The sequence below is a fragment of the Coffea arabica genome, chromosome 2c (genome assembly GCF_036785885.1).
Source record: "Coffea arabica cultivar ET-39 chromosome 2c, Coffea Arabica ET-39 HiFi, whole genome shotgun sequence".
Lineage (NCBI taxonomy): Eukaryota > Viridiplantae > Streptophyta > Magnoliopsida > Gentianales > Rubiaceae > Coffea > Coffea arabica.
The window spans coordinates 69,978,097-69,989,684 of NC_092312.1; the positions used below are offsets into that span (position 1 = coordinate 69,978,097).

Consider the following 11,588-nt stretch of genomic DNA (forward strand, 5'->3'; position numbering starts at 1 on the left):
CAATTATTGAATTTGAAAAACTATACTCTTTGATGAATTGTAAACTTTAGAGCACATTTTATACATCATTTCCAACTCCATGTGCATCCCACAAAATAATTTTTAAAGTTTACACTATGATCAAAATGATTTACATTGTTAAATAAAATGATAATTTGTTAACCCCCTCAGAATGGTTAAATTGGCGGCCATCCCTGCTCTTTTTACCTACCACATTTGTCTTTCTGCTTCTCATTTAGCTGATATAGCTGGGAAATGGCGGATCTGATTATCTTTGAAAAAGAGGACTTACCATTGCTAGAAATGGTGGATCTGATTGTAGTAATACGACTGTGTACTGTGTACATTCATGTTACTGATTTTCAACATATTTGTAAACATACTTAATTGTTTGCAAAAATGAGTTAATCATTTGAGTGGTCTACTGTTAAGGTACAAAAATCATTCAAATGAAATCTATTTTCTCGGATTTTTGTAGAAGAATGCACTGTAACGATTGGACGTATATAAGGTAAAAAGATGACTAAAAAATGTGTTTACGGAAAATGTAATTTTTTAAATTTTTTTTTTTTGAGAAAAACGGCAATGTGAACAAGGTAGTGTATAACTATGATATACACCTAATATGACAGAATTAAACTCGTTAATTTTCCTACAAAAACATTTGTAAGATCCGAATCTTGAAGCAAATGGTTGGTGAAGGCCGAATGTAACTTTTTTTTTTTTTTTTACATGGTTTACCTTTTCTTGTTCATCCTTTTTGTGAAATCGCCTAAAGAGTCCTTCAAATATCTAGACTACATACTTTAGTCTTCTGCTCTTGAAAATGATGCATTTTCAACCCTCATGCGAACAAAACCTTTTCCAAGATCCATAATAGATCAATATTTTGTCCGAAAGAAGGGACGTGGTCACCATGTAATGTTAATTTGAATAGCAAAAAAGATATCACTCCCTTGTGCATGCATTCTAGCCAAATTTTAAAATGTGTCAAATCCACGCTAAATTTATCACGTCATATTATACATGGTATATATTAGCTTAAATTAATTTCTCAAGTTTTTTGGAAAAAAAAAAAAAAAAGACTCGTGTGTATCGCAATTGGCCTTCGTGTTTAATTTCTTCTCGAAATCTTTGATCCTGTGTTTCTCAATTTCCTCAACAAACTTAGTTTGTCTTTGCCGACCTATCGCAATCATCTTTAATAAGCTTGCAGCCACCATTAGGCTTTAGGACTAAAACAGTGCATATCGTTTGCGTGTGGTATAAAATTGCATTATGTTGACAGCAAGGGCCTAAAAAATAATAAAAATGTGAGGGACTAGATCCACATATTGTAGCTTTTTTTTTTTTTTTTTTTTTTAATGGTGGGGTTGGAGAGGTTTCACTAACGGTATGGCTGAAAAGCGAAACTTTTATGAACGCTGACTTTGACTAAAGCTTTGAAAAGTCTACCAACCCTATGAAATTGACATTCTCCAACTTCTGTGGGGCGCGTGTGCAGCAAGTGACGGGTTGCGAAGCCAAAAGGCTGCTGAAGCATTCCAATGGTCCGGCTCCATTGGAGCAACTTTTTTCTTTTTAATCAGTGTAGGTTTGAGCAACTTGTTATTCTATGAATCTATAATTCCTCAAATTATTTCTTTTTTTTGGATAAAATTTTCAAAATTATTATTTTAGTTTACAATTTCATAGTATATTAAGGTGAACAAAAAAAAATACTTGCAAATTTGATATGAGAATTTTTTCTTATCATATAAGACTATTCAAAACCATGTAAAGTTTATGATGTTAGTTTGTATATTTTCATGTTATTGTTTACGTAGAAGATTGAATGTGTTTAGTCATAGTTGTTGCTTTTTATAGGAAAACTGTTAAACATGTTTATTATCAAAAAAAAAAATTTATTCATTGGTTTCAGTATTTTTTTTCTGAATTTCTTTTTTTTTTTTGGTGTAAGTGAAAAGGTTCGAACACGGAATCTCTTACTTACGATTCTTTATCCCTAATTGATTTTAGTATGAATGTATATTTGGTCAACATTTTTCTTTTTCAAATAACATTTTCTGGATTATGGTGTCCAAACTATATATATATATATATATATATATAACAAATTATTACCTCTAGAAAAAATCAAATATTCAAGAAAATGACAAATGCAGTCAAGAGTTTTAACAAAATTTTCCAATGAGAGAGATAGCCACTTATATGTTTGATTAAAGGTTACTTAAATTTTTTACTTTTTGTATGATTCACTTCAGTGTATTTTGTAATCTGTTATATGTAAAATAAAATAATAAGTTGATTAATATACTAATGTATAAAGAATTGACAAAAAAAATTGCCCTTTTTCAAATAATCTGTCCAAACAACTAGCTATCTTAAAGACGGCTCACGCGCCTGCAATCTGTGTTGACACAATAATGATATTAATTTAACCCCAAAAAAAAAACTCCGTCCTCCAAACAAAACCGGGAATCAATTTCTTGCATTGAATTTCTGCGCCATTCCCAGCCAAAATTCTCTGCTCTCAATAATGAGCATTAATTCATAATCATACATCTATATCCTACTGTATTTGAAAAACCCAACAAAATAACTAAAAAATTCCAATTGGATTTCGAAGAATAAAGAAATGGAAGCAAGAGCTAGAGCTCCAGGGAAAATCATACTGGCCGGAGAGCATGCTGTGGTCCACGGATCAACGGCCATGGCTGCCGCCATCGATCTCTACACTTATGTTTCCCTCCGCTTCCCCACCCCTTCTGGTATTCCCTTGTTTCTTTCTTGTTTTGTTTCAATGGGGGGCTTCTAATGATATTGAAATCTTGGAAGAGGTAATCTTGGTTAATGTTGCATTTGGCTTTTTGATTTGGGATAATTAAGTGGTGATTAGTGCATGATATGAGGATTTGATTGGTCCTTATTTGTGTATTATGGTGTTGTATCCGTATGGAATAACATGATATTACCATGCAGTTGAGGTATAATTGCATAAGGTTTGATCAAATATTAAGGATCTTGGGGAGTTTGAGTCTCTGCTAATAATCAGGACTTGCGTTTTGTATTTTCCCCTTGACAAGTGCAGTGGGTCTTTCTCTAGACAGGGTGGTGTGACACGAGCGCAATGATTCCTGTTTGACAAAAAAATTTGAAAAGATTTATTGGTTTATAGGAAAGTCCTTGAAAATCGTAATCTTGGGTTTATTTGAAAGCATTAGCAATTTTCGTACTGGGAGGAATTCATACAAAACCTTTAAGTGTTTGTTAGTCATTCCATGAGACGTCTCATGCTTCACAGTTTGAAATTGTTTGGTGGTTGTTTTAGTCAACTCTGTGTCATGCAAAATCTTACTTTGTTATTTGAGATTATTTATTGGCAATTTACTAGTGCAAGAAGACACTGCTGCGGTAAAATTTGTGCTTAGTTCTACAAATTCAATTAGCTTGCACTGAAAAGTGAATGAACTCATGGTCCTAATTTCATTCATACTGTTTTTTTGGCAAATGTTGGAATGTTTCTGGATATTTGAATGATAAGAGGGTTACTAAGCTGGTCACTTCTCTGGGGATATTCGAGTTTGATCCTTTAACCGTAATATTTTCGTCTGTTGAAATTTACTGATAAAGTGACTTTCACTACAGTCATTGCGTATAGATTAGAGATAGTGCTACTTGATTTAGAACAAACCAAATTCACCCCAGACATGTTTGTTCAGATGGCTAGGAAAAGCAAATATAGATCTGGATTAAGCCCTTCCGTTTTTTTTTTTTTTACTTTTATTTAGCTGAAACAGAATAATTTGCTTGGTCAACTTCGTTGATGTAGTATATGGCTCGATTATGGGATTTAGCTTAAATTCCAGTATATTGAGGAGTCGTCCAATTCAATCCTCCAAAATCTTGTAATTTACAGCTGTAAAGGTTACCTAATATATCAACATCTGTGTGACCACTGCTGGATAAGCTGACTCTAATCATCTTCTCCTCTAATCAAGTTGTAGCATTTGTAGTTTGTTGCTTCGTGATGAAGTTATTCCTCTTTATTTTCTATGGTCTGTTTGTGTAGATAATGATGATACACTTAAACTCTACCTCAAGGATATGGACTTAGAATTTTCTTGGCCGGTTGGAAAAATCAAGGAAGCTATCCCAGAGTTGGGCAGTTTTAGTGCCTCTTCACCAATGTCATGCTCACTGGAAACTACAAAAGCAATTGCAGCCTTAGTTGATGAACAGAACATTCCAGAGGCGAAAATAGGGCTCGCTTCTGGTATTTCTGCATTTCTTTGGCTATACATCTCTATCCATGGGTATGTGGCATTTTTTCTGAGATGATAATATTTATGTTTTTTTAATTCTGAATCACCTGCAACATCATGATTCCATTTTCTTTGGCATCAGTTGTAAACCAGCAAAGGCCACTGTCAATTCTGAGCTTCCTCTTGGATCAGGCTTGGGTTCGTCTGCTGCCTTTTGTGTTGCGCTTTCAGCTGCCCTGCTTGCCTTATCAGACTCTGTAAAGCTGGATTTTGGCCACCAAGGTTGGCAGATATTTGGTGATAGTGAGTTGGACTTGGTGAACAAATGGGCGTTTGAGGGTGAAAAAATTATCCATGGGAAGCCATCTGGGATTGATAACACAGTTAGCACATATGGTATGTCAAAATACAAAGTAAAGGCTGAACATTGACTGCTTTTGCTTCTTATTAAAAAAAAAATCTGGAGAGACAGAGAGAGAACTTAATGATCTTTATCTCAATCGTTTTTAGTCTGAAGTAGCGGGTGCCCTTTGCCACACAGAAAACATTACTGCTGGAAGTTTTTTTACAGTTTTAGGAGTAACAGTATTCGGAGGTTGAACTAGTAACTGGGGAATGATATGAATAGAAAGCTAGACAAACAACCTCAACAACACTAAACACAAAAAAAAAAAAAATTTCTTATCCTGGTGATAAATGTTTGGCTGGCAAAATTGACCTTTCCTTTCCTTTCCTTAACTATAAAGAATTAAAAATAATTCCATATCTTCTTTCAATTGGAGTAGTAATGTAAAATGGAATAATCACAATAGGCTAACACATGTTGAGTCTGAACATCTTTCATGCTTTCACAGTTTAGATAACTAAGGTCCTTTAAGAGGGCAGTGGCTGATGTCAAATGAAATATAACATTGAACAATTATTAAATGATGGAAGCATATTCACTCCTTTGACAAATTCAGGAAAGTGAAATTGTTTTTACCATCTAATTTTTCATATCTGTTTTAGATTTTTTACACTTAAAATGTTGTTTTAGTCAACTGTATTCTGGCTTATTTTTGCACAATGTGGGAAGGGTCTCTCAGAATTTAGTTGTCCTTTGAACTGATAAATATTGTCAAACAGGTAACATGATCAAATTTAAGTCTGGCGAGTTGACACGCATCAAAACTAATATGCCACTAAAGATGTTGATAACTAACACAAAAGTAGGGAGAAACACAAAAGCATTGGTGGCAGGTGTTTCAGAACGGACAGCAAGGCATCCAACTGCTATGGCTGCTGTATTTAATGCTGTTGATTCCATCAGCAATGAAATGGCTACCATTATTCAATCTCCTGTTTCTGATGATCTTGCCATAACTGAGAAGGAAGAGAAATTAGAGGAATTAATGGAAATGAATCAGGGATTGCTTCAATGCATGGGTGTCAGTCATGCTTCAATAGAAACTGTGCTCCGAACAACGTTAAAGTTCAAACTGTCATCGAAGTTGACTGGAGCTGGTGGCGGCGGCTGTGTTTTGACACTGCTACCAACTTGTATCCTTTGTATCTTCTATTTATAGTGCTTCCTATAACTCCTTAATTTCTTGCTTTTCGAAATTCTGTTTCCTTCTTGTGCTTGACTTAGCCGCATCTGCTGCATTCATTTATGCCTTTTTACCCTTTTTTTTAAAAAAATAATCCTCTTGTGCTGTCTGTCCAGGAGTTAGGGTCATTTGTTGTCTATCAAAAACCAATTGGTGAATAAGAGTTCGTGTGTGTACAACATTATTATGAATAGTTTCCCAGTAAATTTTGGTTGTAGAATGACAAGAGAGCATACCATAACTGTTGTAGATTGCAGTTACAATACCAAAAGATCGTTTAATGGAGAAGTCTTTTAAGCTGAAACTTCTACATTTGAATCCTTGATAAATGATTTACTATCTTAGTTGGCAGGTGTTCTGATAATTATGGTATCAAAGTGACAAATAATTAAATCCTAGTGCACTCTAAAGGCACAGAGTCCTATTGGCATGGTACTGACTGGAATAAATTGACTTGAATTAGAAGTGGTAATTGTAGAGTTGGGGAGATCATTTGGTGTTAAAGCTCACATAGACTTGCGTATGAATGGAAAAGGACAGAAATTTTAAAAAGATCTAGGAGAGATGCTAAGGCATACATACCTAAGAACAAATGAATTCAAATTCAGGCCCATGAATAGAATCTGGAGTTTGATTCTTGAAGGAATTGGATCACATGAGAAACTTATGTCCCTATGCCTATTTTAGGGGGTGTAAAATTTAAGGCAAGATCACTCTGGAAGCAGAACTACTATAAGGATGTAAAACTGTAAGAGAAAAGGTGAGACTGAGATATTTTAGATGAGATAAAGATGTAGTGTCTTTCAGTTGGATATAGACCTCACCTTAGAATGCAACTTTAAATTTAAAAAATAGGGGTTAGTAGTTTTGGGCTTGGTATGATAGCATGTGGTGTTTATTTTACATGTAGTGCACAGAAGGGACATTCGATAACTGGAAGGTATTCCTTTGATCCTAACAAAATAGCCAATCTCTTAGTATTTTAGTGTTTTCTTGAGCTTGAAAAGTACTTATACTTTAAATGTCTTCCTCAACTTCAATGGTTGCTCTTCTGTGTATGTGTGTTTGCTAACTATGTTCATATGTTGGGTCTCACATATTTTGAGTAACTATATACATGGAAGAAACAGTGTAGGGGAAAGGAGATTGCAGGGGCACCTGCAATTGCTTTGCTGTAGCCTGACGAAAACTGGTGAACATCTTCAGGGTCTCCAGATTTCCGTGACTTTCTGTCATGATTTACAGGAAACCCTTTAACTTCATTTGCTTTTGGGAAGTACTAACATCATTCTATGCGGTCGAGGAATAAATTTTGCATCCAGAAAACCTTCCTGAACTTGAACTTTTATGTCTTATTTATGTTCGAGAACTATATAGGTTGGTCATTGTCTGGGTTAAGATTTTTATCCTTTATGTTCTTTCCTTAACTACATTGTTCAGTATTGTCAGGAACAGTTGTTGACAAGGTAATTGCAGATTTAGAATCATGTGGGTTCCAATGTTTGATTGCTGGAATAGGTGGGAAAGGCATGGAAGTTTCCTTCAGCGGTACATCCTGATATTGTCTGCTGCAGCTGCCAATTGTAAGATCTATCTCTTTAGAATCAAATAAGTTTGTTGAAGACATTTGTTTCTTCAAATTTTCCCATCGATCATTGTTGTATGTTCATTATTCTGTAACGGAAAGCTATTGTATCAAATGACAATCACATTGTTGAGAAAAAGATGTCTTTTCCTGGGTGACGTTGACCTCAATCTTCATTCTCAATCTGTTTTTCTGGTTTAAAAGTTTAGCATGCCTGTTTTACTTCAGGTTTCAGTTCTTGAGTTATCATAACTGTATATAAAAAGTTATTCTATGACTGTCGGTCGCACTTTTGTGATTTCCTCTCCTTCTGTTATACTGACCATACAAAAATCATATATCAAATCTTGAATAAGCTAAATCATATATTCCATCTGAGCAAAATTGCACAAATGGAAGACTTAATCTCCATTCTCCACAGGAATGATTAATGGCACAAATTACTGTAGAGCACAGGCAGGTTGTTGCCTAGGATTCTACATGTCTCAGGAAATTTGTCTTCAATTTCATCTGTCTACCATTTATTCATGTTTCTTCAGACTTAGCTGCATTCAATATTTACCACTGCACGATCAAATCCTCAAATGTGATCAGAAGATAAAAGTTCATTTAAAGCCGTATTTTTGCACAGAGTTTCTCCCAGATGCACACCTACAGAGCACGAACTATATCAATATACAAAGAGTCACTTGACACCATTCTTTTTCACCAAATGAATTCTTGAACACAAGGGTTTTTACATTTACACACATGCATTCACATTTCTTGATGCCAAGTGCAAAAGAAAACATCACGCAACGGAACTTGAAAGAACATAAAAAAGGACAGATGATTCCACTTCCTCTGGCCACACTGCTATAGACACTCAGCATGCCAAGACCACCACAAAAGCACCGATCAAGATCAAGCATTAACAATTGTCCCACCTGTGAAAAACCAATCAATTAAATCGTAGAACTCAATTAGAAAAGACAAAATGACAAAATTCTGATAACACCATCAATAGGTAAAGGAAAGAAGAAACTGCAGCCTGCATGATACGGTGATAAGGAGCATACCATTAGGATGGAGGACCTGGCCAGTGATGTAGGAGGAGCACTCATTACAGGCAAGGAAAACATAAGAGGGTGCAACTTCAATGGGCTGACCTGGCCTTTTCATTGGCACCTCACTCCCAAACTTTTGAACCTCCTCATCGCTGAATGATGCAGGGATCAGCGGTGTCCATATTGGCCCCGGGGCTACACCGTTTACACGGATGCCTCTGCTGATTAACTGCAGCGCAAGTCCTCTCGTGAATGCAACAATTGCTCCTTTGGTGGATGTGTAGTCAAGTAACTTAGCATTTCCCTTGTACGCATTGATTGATGTGCTATTGATAATGGCGCTTCCTTCTTTCATGTGCTTCAAAGCATGCCTGCAATTACATTATCACTAACTAATCAAATAAAAACCAAAACAAAAACTACACATATGATGAAAGATTGATAGTTAAATCATCCCAGCGTGCATACCTGGTCATAAAGAAGTAAGCAAAGATGTTAGTCCTGAACACTCTTTCCAGTCTTTCTTCATCAATTTCCTCAACAGCGGCTGCTTTATACTGCTCTGCTGCATTGTTCACCAAAATATCGATCCTACCGTAATTGTTTACCACTTCATCCACAACCCTTTTGCAATTTTCATCATATCCCAAATCTGCAGGAAGAGCCATTGGGTCTTTTGCATCAGGAGCTTTGGCTTTCATCAACATTCCTAGGGTGTCTGTTGCATCTTTATCCTCACTGCCTTTCACATAGGTGAAAGCCACAGTTGCACCCTCAAGAGCAAAGCAATGGGAGACTGCTCTCCCGATGCCCGAATCACCCCCGGTAACCAGTGCTATCTTGCCCTGGCAATTGAACGTTGGTTAGAGTAATCAATTTCAAGTATACAGTACCTTCTTAGAATAATATGCCATAATATTCATGAACTTCAAAATCAAGAAGCAATCCCATGCAAAATGAAAGTACTAATGCCCCTCAGTTGATGCTTTATTTTTCCGCCCCATAAAATGATCAATCACAGTTTGAAATGAAATATTCACTACAAACTTCCGATCAAGAACTAAAGAAAAAGAAAGATGAGAAAATAGGCCTTCAAACTCTTATTAAATAAGGAGCTATTTGTGACAGTAGAATAGCAAATTGAATAGAGGTAGTGAAATTGTTTATAGTGCGAAAGAAGCAAGTCCTCCAAAAATTTCATTCTCCAGAAATAAAAATTAAAAAACAAAGAAATTTAATACATGCAAAATTGGTGGCACGTACCTGAAGCTTGTTAGAGGGCTTATACTCATGGCAAGTGGCCTTAGGAGTTGGATCCATGACATGTTGTTTCCCAGGTTGTACATCCTGCTTCTGAGGTGGGAATTGCTGACCGCTAGAAGCCATAATTGATCTAACAAAAACGGTGCTTTTTCTGGTAAAACTGTTGTAGTAGGTTGAACTTGAACAAGAAACTAGAGAAAACTGACTTTTCAAAGAACTTTGGTAGCTGATCAATGAGGTGGTTGCTAACACTGTGGAAGAAACAAGAAAACGAAAGAACATGAAATTTACAACTCTCTTTTTTTTGGGATGTATATATGAAAATGTTGATAGATATATATATATATATATATATATATATATATATATATATATATATATATACACATCCGAGGTGGTTTATATGAAGATGGAAGATTGAAGACAAAAAAGGTCAAAGAGGTGGCGAGGCTTTGTAACGTGGCATGAGGCATTAGTCTGCGTGTAATCTTAAGCCCAATGAACCGGACACATGGCGAGGCTTTTGTAGCGTGGCATGAGGCATTAGTCTGCGTGTAATCTTAAGCCGTATGAACCGGCACATCTGTAGAAAAGGGCGTCATGCATGGGGCGTTGAGTTGCGATTTGTGTGGAAAGTTGGAAACAATTTAGTTTGCATTATCAATACATTATTTACATTGATAAATTTAGTTTGTCTGAATTGCACATCATTTACATCTTATTTAACTTATTTTTATTATCAATATTTTTTTAATTATATATATATCATATCAAGAACATGTTACAATATCATTTTAAAAAATTATCTCAAATAATTTCTTATCCAAACACACCCGCAAATCATGCTAGAAACAAAGTGTAGATTCAAGTCAAGAATTTTGAGTAAAATGTTCTAATTTTTTAAAATGACCGGAAATTAATTATAGGGAAGACTAGTATGAGCATGTCATATGAGTGTGAACCGAATGAAAGTTAGAATGTGAAAGTGAAGTGAAGGAAAGTGAGATATAGGAAAATAAAAATCTTTGTTTCATATACATTTAGTTATTAACAAAATATTAATAACAATTAATAATAGCTATTGAAACTTGCGTGAGTAATTAATTTTTTTCTTCAAAACCTTGTAAATTAGAAAATATAGGAAAATGCAGGAAAATTTTCAACATTTTATCAACCAAACATGCATGAAGAGGAAAATAACTAACTTTTCTACACTTTTTCACACTTTTCCCTTGCAAACAAATAACACCATCCTAAACACTATTTTGAATTAGATTTTTGTTTTCTACTCTATATCCTAAAGGTACGAGATAAGTTTAAAATTGCCAAAAATTAGATTCAACTCACTTCTTATTCTTATTTCGTACTTTAGTCCACCTAGTTGAACCCTTTGAATTTTAAAACAAGACACAGCAATCACCTTAGAGCCTTAAACTCGGGGACAATGCTATAGTTATGGTAACGATATTAGGGAAACCTACTATTGTAGGTTTCTATTATCTTTAGTGACAGATCAAGTTTTTTAGCGATTTTTTAAATATTATATTAAACTAATTAATATTAACTTTAGTAAGTTTTCAATAAAAACTAGTAACTATATGCCTGAAAGATAAGTTTTAGTCAGAAATAGAAATTTACACTTTGAGTAATTTAACTTACTTATTATTTGACAAAATTTACCTTTGTTTAAATTAAACTTACTACTACTAAAAGTAAAAAATCACCTTGTCACTTATCTCTGGGATTCTGAACCATTTCAAATTTTAACAAAGAATTCTATCACAACCACAACACTTTTGAATTCAAAACAACAAAAAAGCCTATCTTTTTTTATCATTTT

The 11,588-nt window shown here is 34.8% G+C and overlaps 2 protein-coding genes across 2 annotated transcripts; one reads left to right on the forward strand and one right to left on the reverse strand.

The window, feature by feature from the left end:
• The first annotated feature begins 2,498 nt into the window (after positions 1–2,498).
• LOC113727603 (mevalonate kinase-like) lies at positions 2,499–7,609 on the forward strand. The gene is made up of 5 exons (XM_027251860.2): positions 2,499–2,771; positions 4,073–4,316; positions 4,408–4,661; positions 5,391–5,804; positions 7,295–7,609. The coding sequence occupies exons 1-5, from the start codon at positions 2,639–2,641 to the stop codon at positions 7,411–7,413; spliced, it is 1,164 nt and encodes a 387-aa protein (XP_027107661.1). The 5' UTR covers positions 2,499–2,638; the 3' UTR covers positions 7,414–7,609.
• Positions 7,610–8,026: 417 nt separating this feature from the next.
• Positions 8,027–10,096, reverse strand: LOC113727604 (NADPH-dependent aldehyde reductase 1, chloroplastic). Its single transcript, XM_027251861.2, has 4 exons — positions 9,749–10,096; positions 8,954–9,330; positions 8,498–8,856; positions 8,027–8,365 (listed from the first exon to the last, which is right to left on the reverse strand). Exons 1-4 carry the CDS (start codon positions 10,028–10,030, stop codon positions 8,343–8,345), a joined length of 1,041 nt encoding a protein of 346 aa, XP_027107662.1. The 5' UTR covers positions 10,031–10,096; the 3' UTR covers positions 8,027–8,342.
• Positions 10,097–11,588: the final 1,492 nt, after the last annotated feature.

Excerpts from the sequence above, each read along its gene's own strand:
- LOC113727603 (XM_027251860.2), top strand. The coding sequence starts at position 2,639 with ATGGAAGCAAGAGCTAGAGCTCCAGGGAAAATCATACTGGCCGGAGAG. Across the intron at positions 4,662-5,390 it reads TAACACAGTTAGCACATATG|GTAACATGATCAAATTTAAG; the intron begins GTATGTCAAAAT and ends ATTGTCAAACAG. Across the intron at positions 5,805-7,294 it reads TTTGACACTGCTACCAACTT|TATTGTCAGGAACAGTTGTT; the intron begins GTATCCTTTGTA and ends TACATTGTTCAG.
- LOC113727604 (XM_027251861.2), bottom strand. The coding sequence starts at position 10,030 with ATGTTCTTTCGTTTTCTTGTTTCTTCCACAGTGTTAGCAACCACCTCA. Across the intron at positions 9,331-9,748 it reads AGCCCTCTAACAAGCTTCAG|GGCAAGATAGCACTGGTTAC; the intron begins GTACGTGCCACC and ends TTCAATTGCCAG. Across the intron at positions 8,857-8,953 it reads GCTTACTTCTTTATGACCAG|GCATGCTTTGAAGCACATGA; the intron begins GTATGCACGCTG and ends ATGTAATTGCAG.